A 16,833-nucleotide genomic window follows, 5' to 3' on the forward strand; every position below is an offset into this window, starting at 1 on the left:
GACGAGAGGTTTAGTGATGGCATGTAGTTTGACTTCCTCTTTCAAGCAAACTTGGAGATGTGTGGGTCCATTGATTAAATGCCTCTGCATGCCTGATCAAGTTGGCTCAGCCCTTTTTTGTTTGTGTTTCACTAAATGCCACGACCTCCATGCTTTTTTGTTTCTGCAGAAATTATACTAGCACTTTTCTTTTTTTTTAAACAATGAACCTGACTTTAGGCTAATCGTTTTTGGGCAAGCATGGAGTTGAGTGTCTGGGGTTTCTCTACAGTCTCCTGCACACTAAATGTGGTCTGTAAGAGGAAGGTGGAATTTAGTGTGTGTGTTTGCGGGGCAGGAGGAGCCTGCTCTGTCTGTAGTCTGGTGGCATGATTGGAGGGAAACCATAAGCTAAATGGAGTCACTTGACTAGAACACTGCAGCCTGTGTAAACATCAGGCTTCAGCTCACTGCACCTACAGTGGACATACAGTTTACTCCTCATGTGTGTCACAAACACACACTTTGGGTATCTGTAGTCAACATTTTGATTAGTTTATGAGTGGTGTGAGGTCCACAAACATAAACATTCAACCCTGTGAATTTACAGACTCTCCCAGTGCACATAAACACACTCATAAACACTCTTAAACAAACACCCACCCCTGCTAATACACATGAACACACAAATATGCACAATAACATGCTGCTCTACGAACACCCCCCTACCCCCCACCCCGACACACACATGCTGAGTCCTACTACTGTAGCTCTCTGAACCATGCTGTGTGCTGGCTTAAGACCTACAGCACAGGATCTTCTCTCCTGTGACTTCAGGTCGTCTGCAAAATGCACAAGCATGCATGCACACACTTAACAAACACACATCCTGAGGCATGTTAACACACTGTCTGAGTGGAATGTAAGCTAAGCAGGGCGATGCAGATAAGACAAAGTAATAGCTTGAGTTGCTCACATTGTGGATGTTGCACAGACCCAATCCTCCCCTGTGTGTAAAACCTGATCACAGTCCAACAGAATCTGTGCAGCTGCGTCAGTTGTCATACTTGTCTTAAACAACATTAATTTAATTTTCCTACTCCTTTTCCCCTCCCAGTTTAAAAAGAGAGCATGGCCGCAAGCTTTTTACTTGATGCTAGCTCTCCTCTAATGGTTATTTTCATTGTCGATTAATTGGTTGATTTATTTTTCTCAATTAATCGACTTGTTGTTTGGTTTATGAAATGTCAGAACATGGTGAAAAATGTCAGTGTTTCCCAAAGCCCAAGAAGACGTCCTCAAATGTCTTGTTCTGTCCACAACATAAATATAATGAGTTTACTGTCATAGAGGCAAAGCAGGTTTATTTGTATTGGATATTTCAATAAAAAGGCTATTCAAAGTGTTTTACATAAAACATAAAAGCATTGTAGGGAAATTAAAAAAAGACATTGACATACAATTTTTAAAGGGTGAAATAGAAAATAAAAACAGGATAGAACAGGACAGTAAACGTTACAGTGCAGTGTAAGATATTAATCTACAGACTTAAATTCGATTTAATTAAAGGCAGTGGTAAAAAGGAAGTAGAGAAGTAGAGGAGTTAAGAAACTGGAAAATATTCACAGGTAAACAGCTGGAATCAGACGTTCAGACTTTTTTTTCACTTAAAAAAAACCTATTAATCAATTATTAAAATAGTTGGACAAAAATGTAGTAGTTGACAACTAATCGATTAATCGTTGTAGCTCTGTAAACAACAAATATTTACTATTGAAACATGCTGTTGAGTATTGTAGCAGAAAGACTTTAAAATTGATCCTCCACCTTCATGGATGAGCAACACTCATATATAGCCTAGTATTCCGATGGTAGTTTACAAATGGGCTGTGCTGACTGGTATGCTGTGTAAGTGCTCCTGAGACCCCACACTGCCCTCTGCTGTCACGGCTGTCACTTACCCACCTGTCCTCTCACTCCTTTCTGTGCCACTGCTGTATCTTCCTCTTTGCAGGTTCCCTCTCAGCCTTAAGGAAACAACTCTCACAAGGGCTCATTAAAACTTCCAAAGGTATAAAGGAAGTGTAGCATACTGGTTCTCGCCAAGGTGCTGCCTCACAAATGGTCTCAGACACACATACACGCGCACAGTCCTGTAAAAGCTGTCTGAGTTACTGAGTAGACTGCTGTAGCTCACTAATACAATGAAGAGAAGTTGGCAGTACTCTAAATCCCACTGCTCCCACTTGTTATTGCAGTTGACCCATTGACCCGAATAACACTGTTGGTTCACCACTGTTTGATTTGAAAGTACATCAGTAGGTGGGAAACAGCAGGGACATCAGGTCCAGCTTTCATTGATGGAATTTTTGCAGTTATTGAAAGTGTTCTCAGAAAGATGCTAAACATGGGGTAAATCAAATCTTGGTTTTCTTAGATGGAGCTGGTGAAGCTGGACAGAGTGAACAACAGTATAGCTGTTTACCAGAAAAACACTGAGTGGCCACTCAGGAGTGAATGGCCATGTCTGTGAGTGCTCATGTAGTTGTTCCCAGGCATGATTGCATTACTGTCTAGCTTTCCCATCATCACCGATCGAGCTCTGGACGATATAAAGAGAGGAGAGGAATGCACTGATGTAAAAGCTTTTTATTGGGCGATTGTTTTAGATAGGATGGAAGAATTGCTGATTGTCCATTTGCAGTAATCTAACTTTGCATACTTTAGTATGAGAGTACTGACCTGCTCCACCCTGATATCATGAGTTGGTCACTTTCAGGCCTTCTGACTGGGCTCACTGGTCGTTCCTCACATTCGACTGAAAACTTGAGTTGATCGTGTCGTTTATAGTGGTGGCTCCAACACTGTGGACCGCTCGTCCTATAGACTTACGTTCTAGAGTCTCTGTTAATGCCTTTAACAAGCAGTTGACTCTTTCATTCAAACTGGCCTTTGCCTCGCCTCGTGCTGTCTAGTGTTTGGTTTTAAATGGTCTTATTTCTAATCATTTTACGCTTGTAAATCACATTGTGAGCTTTACTAAATAAACTTTACTTACTGCCTCACTGTGGGAAGGAAAAAACCTGAAACCTCATCAGCATTTGTGGGAAGTTTACATAATGTTTTGAAAAGCGTGTTCTTGTGCAGCATGAGTTTCCAGGTGTGTGTGTGTTTTTCCCTGAAAGGCTTTCTGTCTCCGTGTGTCACCTGTTCTGCCAGCGAGGTTGCCTCCCCTCCTGGGGGCCGGTTCCCATATGGGCTTGGCCCACGGTTTCCTGTTCTTGTCATCTGATACCTGTCACCTGCTAGTCAGGGAGCCAACTCCCGCTTTGTCTCTCATTGGCTCCATCCTTTTCCTGTATTTATGTCCTCCCTTCTCCCCCCACACCCCCATTTCACTCTCCATGAGGTGGGGAGGCTAACATGAAATAGCAGTGAAATGCTGTGAAATTTAGAAAATTGGCCAAGTACTGACAAGCTACGTCTTACACTGCCAGTAGACCCTGAACAGATTCTGGGACAAAACACTGTAGCCCCCTCACTCCCTGTCCAAACACAATACACACAACTAGTTAAGAGCAGGAAATGTCTGTCATCCAGGAACAGAGTGGAGCTGAATTGCAGTATTCTTCTCTTTGGCAGCGTAATTGTAGAGCTGTTGCCCAGCATATTGTATTTTTTGTGTGTGTGAGTGTGTGTTTTTCTAATCACACTTTGTCAAGCAGAAACCTGACAATACACATCAAGGAAGGTTTTGTGTTCTCTCATTTTCTACATGTTTATGCAACAGCTTGGAAAGGAGTGGAACAGTGCTACATTTACAAAAATCCCAGAAGTAGAAATTACTTGGATTCTTCAATTTAGTATATTAATCTGATTTTAATTGACACACAAGGGTTGTGTTCAGCAGTGGGCCAGGTTTAATTTGAATTAAGGTTTAGGCTCCAAGCTTACAGACGTCTGTGCACCCTATGTTCAGAAAGTATCCCTAAATAATGAGTTTATTCAAATTCCTTCCCCAAAAAACCCAAGTCGGCAAGTTCCTCAAGAGTCTTCCCCCTTTACGGCGTCTGAGAAGCGGACTGGCTTTTGACAGGGCAGACAGTGGGTCCTCTGTGGGCTGCAGAACCAAGGACTGATTGAGGGGTTAATAACTGCATAGTTTTGGCCTGTTGCTCTTGCGGTTCCTCGCCAGCCTGTCTTGTCTGTCCATCTGAACAGCAGATGACACACAACGCGGCCGGCGGAGGAATGTTTCTGAGCGCCGTCCCATCCAACAACCAGGCTCTTGTGAAAGCACTTGGCATGGCCACAGGACTCTCCTCAGCTCTCCTATCGAGAGCCACTTTGTTTGGTTGGCGTTGCCATGGTGAGGAGGAGTTTTTGGGAATATGATGGTGGAATGCTTTTAAAACCGGTTGTGGAGACGGCCCTCATCTGAATATAAAGGATGTTTTGTGTGTTCACTTTACAGTTGTGGTTAAGGCAGAGAGAGAGACAACATTTAAAACACTAATAACAGTAATCTTAACGTATCGTGTTTGAGCCTGCAGTTACACTTTATCCATCCATAACGTTAGATGATCGCACTCCTCTGTGTCCATTGTTGGTCTAAAAATGACAGTAATGGTGAAATGTTAAGTTGGTTAATTGATTAGGCGATTGACAAGAAAATTGATGGCAAGCATTTTGGTAATCAGTTTATCCTCTTAATTTATTTTTCAAGCAGCTATCCGGTTCCAGCTTCTCCTATGTGAGGATGTGCTGCTTTTCTTTTGGCTAACAGTGTACTACAATGGAGTATTTTTTTTTTTAGGTTTTGAACAGTTTGTCTGCAAATATTATTTGAATATGTCTGTTTGAGCTCTGGCAACTAGACTAGACATTGAGTCAAAAAAAAAGAGAAAGTGAAAATAAGTCTTTCTGTATATGGTTTTAAAAGCATTGCAAACAAAGTATAATTGTTAAACATTGTCCTCTGATCCATCCTGGCTGCATCATTGTTTTTAACACAGTATGATGTGTTTCCACAGCCTTTCTTCAGACTACTGAACCTACGGAAGCTCGGCCTGAGTGACAATGAGATCCAGAGACTCCCTCCTGAGGTGGCCAACTTCATGCAGCTCGTGGAACTGGACATCTCCAGAAATGGTACATGAATGGGAGGGGGAAAAAAAGCTCCCTGTGTCAGTTGCTCTACCACCTCTGCGTGCAAGACCACCCATTAACACATTAACACACAATTACTTTAATGATGTGTCTTAAATTAACCCTCAGCTCTAATCTAGACCACCCAAAAACCACACAAAACAACAAGGGGGCTGGGTCTGTAAATATGATATGTGGTGTTAAGCAACAGGAGCAGAGCCAAATCAGTTGGAGAATCAACACACTAGCAGCAGTCATTAGATAAATATTAGCTAGCCGTCTTTGCCAGATTATCCAGTCTACCCCCAGGCACAACAGACATTCATATATTCGTGAATCTCCATGCCCTTGATATATTCCTATAAGACAAGCAAAGATATAAATTCAGCACCACAATGCAGCCAAAAATAATATTGCATACAAGCTACAGAGACTGTAAGGTGAAACATTTGGGGCTGCTATTTCATTTCTGCTACTCATCAGCTGTTACAGACAGACACACACACAAATATCTTGCCCTCTCGGTGTCCTTGCATGCTGCACACACATACACTGATACTCAGTGGCAGGAAGGGCCTACATGATAGATATAGGACATCTGCTCCGCTACACACTGCATCAAGTGCTGTGGGAGCAGTGGCCTGTAAGGGCCTTTCCCATCTGTCTGCCTGCTCCCGCTGCAGGACAACGCTGAGCCAGATAAGCATCATAGGCTGCTCGGTTCTGTAGGGATTTCTCAACCTGCACCTGCAGGGTCCAGTGGTAAAAGTTCTTTACCTTTTGCAGGTCAGAGTTCCTCTTGTGCCTTCTGTATTTGCACCACCAAAACACAAGTTGAACTGATGTCTTTATCATTTTATTTTTATCATATCAAACTGTTGGTAAGGAGCAATTATGTGTCCCACCAACAGTGCAAGCATTGATCCATTTAACACCAAAGTAAAAAACTGCTTTTAAGTTTCTTGCTTTGCAGTACAATATACTTGATTGAACTATGGATGACAGAACAGATGCAAAATAGATTAACAGCCCTATAATCAAAGAAGCCATTACACCGCCCAGCTCTGAACTTTAATTTATTTATCTGTTATGAATCTGTCTTTCCCTCCTTTTTTAATTTATTTTTTTTATCTCTCCTTTAATTTCTGCATTTTACCATACATGGGAAGACCATCCTGTTAAGACTGAAGAACTGAAGTAACAGGGGAACAATGAAGTTAATTATGACTTGGATGAAAGAAAATAGCTATAAATGGGATTGCTCTCTAAATTTTACTTGATGAAGGGAAAATGCAGATGTAACAGTAACCTTTGACCGTGCCCTCTCTGGTAAAACATCTCTTTTTGTCTCGTTTTTCCATTTCTTTCTCTCACTTCCCTGCTCCATCTGGTTGTGATTACAAGGAACTTAAAATGATGTGCTCTGTAAAATATGACCGCTGCCCGTAGGTCTACATCTGTGTCTCCATGGATCTGACTTCTGTCCCCCCCCCCACCACAACCCACCTCCTCTTTTCTCCTGCAGACATTCCTGAGATCCCTGAGAGCATTAAGTTTTGCAGGGCCTTGGAGATCGCAGACTTCAGTGGAAACCCCCTGTCCAGGTAAGAGTAGAGTGGGAAGAGCCAATCAATCTATTCATCTTCCCTGTGAGAAAATGTGATGCCCAAATGCAAAAAAGGGGGAGAGAAGTAGTACAGCTCTGATAAATGACACCAAGCATGATCAGTATCATTTATTTGCTTTAATTGCATTGCTTACCTGTTTTACACGTGCAGTGACTCATATTGTGTGTATACATTTTTGAATGCACTTTATGCTGTTTTGTATCTGCAATTCTTGAATCTTGAATGACTAAACAAGGGCCTATATGAACCACAAGCCTCACGTTAACCTAACATGGATACTAGTTAATCCCTCTTAAGTTAAAACGTTAGTTGTCTTGCCACATCCCCAATCCGTTATGTGTTTTAACTTCATCGACATAAACGACTCAGAAGAGCTTTTGATGCTGAATGTTTTAACAGATGGGAATATGTGACGGCCAATAGCCTAGTGTGTGTGTGTGTGTGTGTGTGTGTGTGTGAGAGTCAAGTGATCCCATGCGTTGTACAACAAGAGTTTCCCTCCACTATTTTCCCTCCTGTCTTTCTTTTTCAGATTGCCGGATGGTTTCACTCAGCTCCGAGCGTTGGCACACTTGGCACTCAATGATGTGTCGTTGCAGACGTTGCCCAACGACATTGGAAAGTATGTACAGAGACACATACACAATGGCTCATAGCAGTTAATTTGATGGGGTAAAATGAAATAAAAAATCTTATGCTATGTTCTGATCCTGCTTTTGTCAAAATTATAAGAGCCACACTGAAGGCCTTTGACTCAGTTAGGTCCTTGAGACTGATCAGATTTTCAAGGAGTGAAATTCTGTTGCCCAGTGGGCTCTGTGGCAGCTGGGCTCTGGGCCTCTGCTGTTGTCAGACAGATGGAGGAGCCCCTCTTCATGCCAGGCAGCCCAGACGAACAGACTAGCCATCTGACTAACCAACCTGCCTCCCCTCTCCCTTCTCTTACTCTCCCACCCTCTCTTCTCGCCTACCCCTCTTTCTCTTTTACTTGCCTCCTTTTCACTGCCGCTCCTCCTTTTTATAGCCTGGCCAACCTGGTGACGCTGGAGCTCAGGGAGAACCTGCTCAAGTCTCTTCCCACGTAAGTGTCATCTCATATGCATCATCTTATCTAATTCCCCACCCTCACAGCAAGTGCAATAAGCGCCTGTTGACAATGCAAGGTCCCACAATACATTAGGATTTGTTACTGATGTTTAACTTTTTATTACATTTACTGTTAAACATCAACATTAAACTCAACGTGAGCTCTCTCGCACCTCCAAATGCAATAGTTTTGGGAAATAATTTATAGCAGCGAGGAAGAACATGACAGAAACTCCCCAGTTACGTGGAGTGACGTGGCTTTAAAAACATTCTTTGAATACGCCAAGACATGTGAATGACTGCTATGTTGTAATCATTTGCAAAGCTCTGCTCTTAGGTCTTTCAGGGCGCATATTTGTGTGACTTACTGCATGTGCTATTTTGTGTGCATATTCAGGTCGCTCTCTTTCCTGGTGAAACTGGAACAGCTGGACCTGGGCAGCAATGAACTGGAAGTTTTGGTAAGTCAACAACTCATCATCCCCTCTAACCATGCAATAAGATAAACACTAGATCACTCATTGTACTGTGGAGTGCTCAGACAAGACCCTTAGTTGTGCCTTTTTAAAATAGTCTTAAACACACACACACAGTGACATCTATTACAAATATCTTCCTCACACCCCCACCACATTAATAATGATCCAAAACACGTTTACCTCGCCAAGCACAGCAGAGCCGGTCTGTCGGACCCGAGGCCCTGCGTGCACCGCATAGCCTGCAGTGAGTGTTGCTTTAAGCCTGGGAACACCCACCTGCCTCAACAGGAGAGGATAAACAATGTCTCATGACCTGACAAGGGCGGAGGCAGAGCAAATAGTTGACATTATAATGAAACATTGCCTGCCTGCATTCTCCTTAATTTAATTTATCACTTAGACATTTCATTTAAGGTCATTTTTGGAGGCTTCAGCTCAACAAGTCCAACATAGCAGACGCATACATGTTTACTGAATGAATTTTGGAGTTTCAGCAAAAAGAAATAGCTGTATTGAAAGATCCTGTTTCTTGAATCATTTAGCTATTAACAGCATATAGATAGAAAAATCACATAAATCAATTTAGATAATTTATTTTGTCAAACTGATCATTTTTAGTCTGGCAAAAGTCATAAATATTGTAAATCTAAAGCTAAAATCATTGTTTTACCACATACTGACATTAAAACATTACATGTTTCAATCATCTGATTAATCTACATGTATTTAGGGCACATGCTTTCTGTTTGCTGTGCTTCAACCTCTCTGAAAGTTTTCAAATGGTGCAGCTTTCCACTGACTGTTGCGTGTGTTGATCAGAGCACACAATAACAAATAACCAACTGCCCCGTTGCTCTCCCTCCTTTTCTTCTCTACTTCTTCCCATCTTTTAGCCGGATACCCTTGGTGCTCTTCCCAACCTGAGGGAGCTATGGCTGGACCGTAACCAGTTGTCCTCATTACCACCAGTAAGTACAGTTTAATACAAAAGTTTTTAAAGCTGCTGTGTTTCGAGAACTCTGCACTTTTTCTTTTGAAATATGTGTAAAACTCCATTAGACATATGTAGAATTAACTCCCAATGGCTCACTGCAAGTGGTATTTATTGTTTGTGTGTTTAGGAGCTGGGGAACCTCCGGAGACTGGTGTGTCTGGATGTGTCCGAGAATCGTCTGGAGGAGCTTCCCTCAGAGCTGAACGGCCTCCTGGCTCTCACTGACCTGCTGCTGACACAGAACCTGCTGGAGGTCATCCCAGACAGCATAGGTGAGAGACACAAGGGGGACTAAAAACAGCCCTGCCTTTAACGGCACAGGGGCTGCATTGGTGGAGGCTTGTGTAAGGTACCAGTGAGATATTTTAAAAATGATCCACGAGGTCCAATTTAAGTAACAGTAAAGGTTTATCAGATTCCAAAACATTTTGCAATGGTTTGTAATATTTACAAGATTTACATCTCTGGAAAGCAATTATTTTACTTTTCATAATGATGATTGCAAAGTAAACTGCAGAAATATGGCGTTTACACTGCAAGAAAAAATCCATCAGGAAAGTATTTGATTGGCTTATGCAGCGCCTTGCCAGATGATGATGCGCTGCTTTGCGCATAAAGTTAAGCCTGGTTCAACTTTATTTTTCTGGATGACCCTGCTTTGTCTTGCCGGAGCCCTTGCAATGCAAATAACGAGAGAAGGCTTAAGTCAATCTGAACTAAATGACAAATCTAAGTAAAATTATGTCAGAAATGGCGTTGGACACTGTCAGTAATAATCAATAACTAAATGACGAAGTAGCAACATTTGCTGTCATCTCTCTATTGTATCCATCTTCACATTTCATAAAAGTATAATTTATATGTATATTAGGATATTGTCAAGTGTTTCTCAAACAGAAAGACAGAAATAAGGCAAATATTAATATAGTTTGATGCTTAGGGAAAGTTTGCCATCTAATTAGGCAGCACTAGATTAAGTAAACCCTGGAGCAGGCCCTCTGTCTGCAGGAGATGGTGCTCTGTTAAAAAAGAACAGCACTGCCCTCTACTGGAAAAATAATGCCTGTGAAGTGTGGCACAAGCAATAACAGCAGCTTGTTTTGTTTTTCTGTTTTTAATTGAATTTATTTTATTCCAGAGCATCGGCCAAAATTAAAATGACAAAATGTCACATCCAGTTGGTGTCTTGTTGCTGCAGTTTGTAAAATGGTATCATGCTTTGTTAACTGGTATTGTGTTTTGTGTCCAGGCTGCCTGAAACAGCTGTCCATCTTGAAGGTGGACCAAAATAGACTGACCCACCTGACTGATTCAATAGGAGAGTGTGAAAACCTCACAGAACTCGTCTTGACAGAAAACCTTTTACAGGTAGGGACATATAAACTACCTACAGCAGCTTCGCACTGACCCCTTTTGGATTTATGTATGCCCATTAATACTTAAGTCCAATTAACAGCTGTTAAGCTTCATTATCATTTTCACTGATTATTAACGGCTTCTGTCTCACTCCTTCAAAGTCACTTCCTCGCTCGCTGGGCAAGCTGAAGAAGCTGACCAACCTGAATGTAGACCGTAACCGCTTGGGCAGCGTGCCCAAAGAGCTGGGCGGCTGTGCCAGCCTCAACGTTCTCTCTTTGAGAGACAACCGCCTGGGCAAACTGCCTGCTGAGCTTGCAGATGCCACTGAGCTGCATGTGTTGGATGTGGCTGGAAACAGGTAACCTCACTTAACACCCTGAACTGTAAATAAAACACGGCAGCTTTTCATGCTGAGGTTAAAGATTTCAATATAATGCCTTCCCAAAATGGATTTTGGGTGTTACCAGCATCCTGCGCAGACATTGTTCCTCCAGTTTTACTTTTTGCTTTTAATTTGATCAGGATATAATCTCATGTAGATGTATTTTCAAAGCTTTGCTGCTAAGTAATATGTTATGTATTGAAAAACCTCAAGCAAATGCATTATTGTCAATGGGTCTTTAGTAACTTCTGAAAGGTTGTGGCGAAAGCATGGGTTCTGCATAATTATGAAGGTTATTCCTGTGAATTTATCAGGACACCTGATATATGAATGCTTATTGAATATATCTAATTATACTGTATATATCTTGAGAGTTTTATGATCACCAATAAATCCAATGATTTGTTGTATAATGCTTTTAGTTACTGAAAAGGAAATGTTGTGGCTCATTTGACCTCATCCCTTCCTTTGTCCAGATTACAAAACCTGCCTTTTGCCCTGACAAACCTCAATCTGAAGGCCATGTGGCTCGCAGAGAACCAGTCACAGCCAATGCTCAAGTTTCAGACTGAGGACGACGAGCGCACAGGAGAGAAGGTGTTGACCTGCTATTTGCTGCCCCAGCAGCCTTCTCCGAGCCTAGGTAAGCAGCCCTTAGTTAATGCAATGTTCGTAAAAACACATATAGGAAAATTCTTGGTCAGTCACTCAAATGTGCACGATCTGTAAGTGTTCTGTACATGTGGCCTATATAACTTGATTGTAGCCACAATAGTATTAGTTTTTTATTTAATTATAAAGTTTTATAAATCATAGCAGCTGAGATACTAAGATTTGTAGATTGGCTGTATTAGTTGTTGAGTGGCTGAGCTTCGCAATTTGTTTTTAAATTAAAGGTTAAATTAAAGGTAAATTAAAGGCATTTAAAGGTTAAGGCTATACACAGTTTGACATGTTTCTCTCCTCCTCACTTTCCCTTCGTCTTCCACAGAGAACTTGCTGCAAAACAGTGTGGATGACAGTTGGACAGACAGCAACCTGAACCGAGTGTCAGTCATTCAGTTCCAGGAAGAGACCAAGGCTGAGGAAGAGGATGATGAGGCTGCTGCAGAGCGCAGAGTGAGGAAACAACAACAAAACAGTGTCACTTTATGTCCTCTTCATGTCATTTTGCTGATTGTGATTAAAAATTGTATTCCATCAAGTGAGACATCATCAAGTCCAAATGAATGTGAATTATCGTACTGTTTTTGTTGCCGAATTCATGGTTTTAATCGGTTTGTTTTTTTTTTTTTTCCCAGGGTCTCCAGCGCAGAGCCACGCCGCACCCTAGTGAGCTGAAGGTGATGAAGAAGGTGATTGAGGAGAGGAGGAATGAAGCTTACACATCCAGGCCTGATGGAGAAGAGTCTCCTAATCCACAGGTGCATACATCATACTGTATAATGATTATCATATCACGTCTGTCAGCAGCCAGTTATCTTTTAATATAATGTAGTTGTGGTAATCCGTTAGTCACCTGTGTACCATAGGAAGAAAAAAGCAGTTTCACTTGTGAACCTGAATTAATCAAACTGATGCTTTTGGTTTTAGGAGAAGCGGCTCAGTGACCTCTCCAATCAGAGCCGTGACTCCCAGGTGTCCAATAGCACACTGTCGGCCACCTCCCATGAGGACAGACAAAATGTGACTGCAGCCTCGCACAGGGAGGATCTTGTAGATGGCCACTCCCCTCAGGAGGACGAAGAGCTGGATGAAATGGAGGTGGAGTACATTGAGGTGAATGTTTAATACATTTTATCCATAACACTGTGAACATCTGTTTATATTTAATTGGCTGAAACAAAAAAGTGGTGGTACCCCCCTTTTTTTAACCAATTATATTCCAACCGTTCTTGTCTCCAGCCCACTGTGCACTTTGCAGAGGAGCCCATCTTCCGTGGTGGCGATGAGGACGACGAGGAGGATGGTGAGAGGAGTGATGTGGAAGACGAGAGGCCGGCTTTTCCTGCAGAGAAGCAGCGTCTGATCAGAAAGGACACGCCACACTACAAGAAGCACTTCAAGATCACCAAGCTGCCCAAGCCCGAGACGGTGGCTGCGTTGCTGGAGGGCTTCAGCCCCGACTCCCTCAACTCTCCGACACAGGCTGCTGAGAATGAGCAGGATGAGGAGGAGGAGGAGGAGGAGCAGGAGCAGGAAGAGCAAAGTATATGTACCCCTCAGCATAATCACAGAATGGAGGCACTTGAGGACAGCCGGCTCCAGGTCAATTCCAGTCAAGTAAAGGTAAAGGAGCGTTTCCAGCACTGGTGGGGTGCAGTGCAGGACTGTGGAGGGTAGCTTGCTTAGGAATTGTTACATATTATAAGTAGAAAAACATTATTTTCCTCATCAGCATTTGTACACATATTTAGAAATCCAGTGAATCTATACTGTAAGTAAGTGGTACAACAGAGCATACGGTATGCAGAGACATTGTATCCTAGGTACATCACACACCACAATCAGTTAATTAGCTTGTTTTTATGCTTAAAATATTCTATTCATGTTGTAAGAATATGAAAATGAATATATATATTTTTTGCTTGCTCATTGCCTCTATGCAAACACGTAATACTGTGTGCATAGAGCGCCCTCACCAGCTTGCAAGTTGCATTCAGTTTGGAGTGGGCTGCTAGCACTTGTTAAGGATGTGGTATTGCATGCAGGGTCACTGTGGAAATGAAGACATTTTCCCTTGAGCTTGTAAATCAAGGGGAGTGTTTTTCTCTGGAGTTGATTTTTGTGGTTTAACCATAAACTCTCCTGCAGTCTCGCCTCAGAACAAAGGGCTACCTCAGAACTTTGCTTTGTCTTCGCTCTGTCCCAAAGAGATCCTTCACCAAATGCCTACAAACACTCCGATGTCACTGATGATTATACTCTACAATCCCACACATCATTTAGATTTCTTTGACACAAACAACAAAGATATACAGATATTGTCATACTTCAAACAGATTAGATATATTTAATTTTAAACTTTCTTGTTTCCCCATGAGATAGCTTCCTGATCTTTATTTATGCACAAGTAACATACCAGATGTCCCTTTAACACAAGCAGCTGCAGGCCTTTCTTGCACAACACCGGCCTACTTCAGCACTAAACCTCTCACCATATTTGTCAGCCATCTCCTGATTTTATTGAATAATGACATTTTCACACTCTGCTCTTATAACATTGTGCATGCTTGTAAGTGTGACTGGAGTGTCTGAAGTCTTGATGCTGCTTATGAAAATGAATCCCCTTATTGATCATTAGTATTTTTTGGGGGAGACTAAATGAAATATTTTGATTTATCATGCTGATTTGTAGAAATCCTTTTTAACACTGTGATCAAACATCATCATCCAAATCTGTTTTGTGTGCGTTTTATGAATGTGGGTCTATTTGTGTGGCTGACCTCGAACCAACCAGAACATATATTGGCAGAGCTGGAATGTGAGATCCAATGAGCCTTGTTATTTGTTTCATTCCTGATAATAATCTCTTATGGCATGTTTAAATTATTGTAGAGAGTAAAATGCTTCATTGTTCTTGCAAATTTAGCAAGACAAAATTATTTTTAATATTGCTTCAATTGTGTATTATGTTGAACTGTAAATTAATTTTTCAAAGTCAGCTTGTAAGCCCAAAGTGTGCTATAACCGTTTATTTTTCTTTTTTTTTCTTTACAAAAGTAGGCCTGTTGTCTAAATTAAAGCTTGCAACTGGAGGAATTTGCTTTCTGTGGTGTGGAGGCTGGGCTTATTCTGGTATGGGAGCTTTTGCCTTCTCTTGTGCGCTCTCTCTACACTGTGTGTTTTGCACTGTGGCTCAGCTCCTTGGTCTTGTCTTTCCATCTCTGCCTGTATTTGCTTCTGGTGGCTGGGGAGTGAGTGTGGGATTACTTCTGCTTCAAGGTGGTCCATGCCGGTGGACGTGAAGTCCCACAACCTGCAAGCAGACAGTGGAGTGTGTGTTTTGGTGAAGTTTATGGAAAGTGTGAGTTTTTTGTGCGTGCGAGTGAGCATATTTTAATTTTTGGCCTGACTAATCCGCATGCCTCTCGCTGGTTCCTGTCCTAACAGGGGGTGTCATTTGATCAAGTCAATAATCTGCTGATTGAACCTGCTCGAATTGAGGAGGAAGAGGTCTGTACATACTCTTTCCCGTCCAGTCTGTCTCTCTGTGTCCCCCCAACTCACCCACTCATTCACCCACCTGTGTTCAGAGGTAGATGAAGTACCCACATGGTTAATCCAAGCCAATCATCAGGGACCCTCTAACCACAACTCATTTATGAGATGGCCAGTGTGGCAGAACCTGGACGCAGGAATGAAGTAACCATGTTTTATTTATTACATGTATTGTTTTTTCACCGGACAGCAGGAGTTCAAACACTTCCAACACGGTGTGAGTAAACTTGCAATGAGTTGTTCAAAAATGTGCTGTGTTTAAGTTCATCCTGGGAAATTGTACTAGCTTTCCTGACAATAAAACCATTTTTATCTCAGTTTTATCCATTTATCTGATCTGCTTCAGTAAGCATCCCATAGTATTTGATCCAGCCCTTCATGCACTGAGGTTGGCATTGTGGTTCCTCACAACTTGTAGACTTAATTTCAGACCTTGCCTACTTAGTCAGTTAATGCTACCATAAAAGGACCATAAAAACCACTAATTGATGATTAATTAATCTTTATTTATAGAACTGAACAGTTAATCGAAATGTTATAGAAATCACAATATGGCCCGATATGTGTGTCGAAACACCATTTTCAATTAAATGTTGTCGAGCTGCAGCGATGTCCTGGTCTACACATCATATTCTAGAGATTTAAGAAAACATCTTTGTTCGTACAGATCTCCACAAAAATCACACCATAATTAATTTTAATGTTTTTCAATAAAAATGTAATAATGATAATTCCCCCTAATATTACAAAACATATTGCAATTGTAATGTCAGTCAAAATAATCACAATTGGATATTTTTGTCTAAATCATTAACCCAAATTATGATAGTATATGTGCATCTGTGGGAAGCCTATTCTATCTGTGTGTGTGTTCAAAATGTCCATACATACTGTTGTGTGCTGTGTGTACCTCCAGCAACACGGCTGAAAGCCAGTAATGCAGCTAGCTCTTCATCCTGTAAGTTCACTATGGCAGCTGTTTTTTATCGTACCACCCCATGCAACATTACCTATTTCGCAAGTGGTCCACCGTTTTTCTCATCTACATGTAGTTACATTGAACATATGACTTAACCTTGATTACAGCATTTTTAAATAAGAACTATTAGGATGTGTTTTAGGAGGCCAGAGCAGTCCTTGTTTTTACGTCCTGAGGAAAGTTTTAGTTTCACACAATTATTATGTTTTAACCATTGAATTTGGTTTGGCCAAGTAAATCTCAAGTGCATCTTATATCTGAGTAACAGCATACTCTATAATGCTACATGACTTTTGATAATATCCATATCGGTGCATGTAATGTAGAATTGAGAAGTGTGTTTTTGCAGTGTTAAATCTAAACAACGTCTTTGTACTTGAAACGACAAACATTAGTTTGTTGGAAGCCTTGACCCTCCCAAGTACTCATTAGTCCCCTGGATGCCCACAGCTGTGTTTGTCTGTAGACTCAGTAAAATGAATCCCAGTCCGGCATCAGGTTCTGCCACACTACGTCTCTGCTGTACCTTTCCTCTGCTTCTGCTGCTTTGCTCCTTTTCGTCCTCTGTCCTCGCTGTG

General features: G+C 41.6%; 1 protein-coding gene across 6 annotated transcripts in view; it reads left to right on the forward strand.

Annotated features, from left to right (window-relative positions):
* scrib (scribble planar cell polarity protein) overlaps nt 1–16,833 on the forward strand; it is a 73,478-nt gene that overhangs the window by 25,031 nt on the left and 31,614 nt on the right. For 5 of the 6 annotated variants that reach the window (XM_046056655.1, XM_046056576.1, XM_046056492.1 and 2 more), the window contains exons 2-16: nt 5,013–5,130; nt 6,653–6,731; nt 7,288–7,377; nt 7,780–7,836; nt 8,239–8,302; nt 9,214–9,288; nt 9,442–9,586; nt 10,564–10,682; nt 10,832–11,031; nt 11,532–11,698; nt 12,047–12,174; nt 12,357–12,479; nt 12,649–12,834; nt 12,961–13,344; nt 15,169–15,231. In XM_046056655.1, coding sequence (XP_045912611.1) covers nt 5,013–5,130; nt 6,653–6,731; nt 7,288–7,377; nt 7,780–7,836; nt 8,239–8,302; nt 9,214–9,288; nt 9,442–9,586; nt 10,564–10,682; nt 10,832–11,031; nt 11,532–11,698; nt 12,047–12,174; nt 12,357–12,479; nt 12,649–12,834; nt 12,961–13,344; nt 15,169–15,231 — 1,998 coding nt within the window. The remainder of the gene's footprint in view (nt 1–5,012; nt 5,131–6,652; nt 6,732–7,287; nt 7,378–7,779; nt 7,837–8,238; nt 8,303–9,213; nt 9,289–9,441; nt 9,587–10,563; nt 10,683–10,831; nt 11,032–11,531; nt 11,699–12,046; nt 12,175–12,356; nt 12,480–12,648; nt 12,835–12,960; nt 13,345–15,168; nt 15,232–16,833) is intronic. The other variant, XM_046056409.1, reaches the window with a different exon arrangement.

Source organism: Micropterus dolomieu, linkage group LG01 (assembly GCF_021292245.1).
Source record: "Micropterus dolomieu isolate WLL.071019.BEF.003 ecotype Adirondacks linkage group LG01, ASM2129224v1, whole genome shotgun sequence".
Taxonomy (NCBI): Eukaryota; Metazoa; Chordata; class Actinopteri; order Centrarchiformes; family Centrarchidae; genus Micropterus; species Micropterus dolomieu.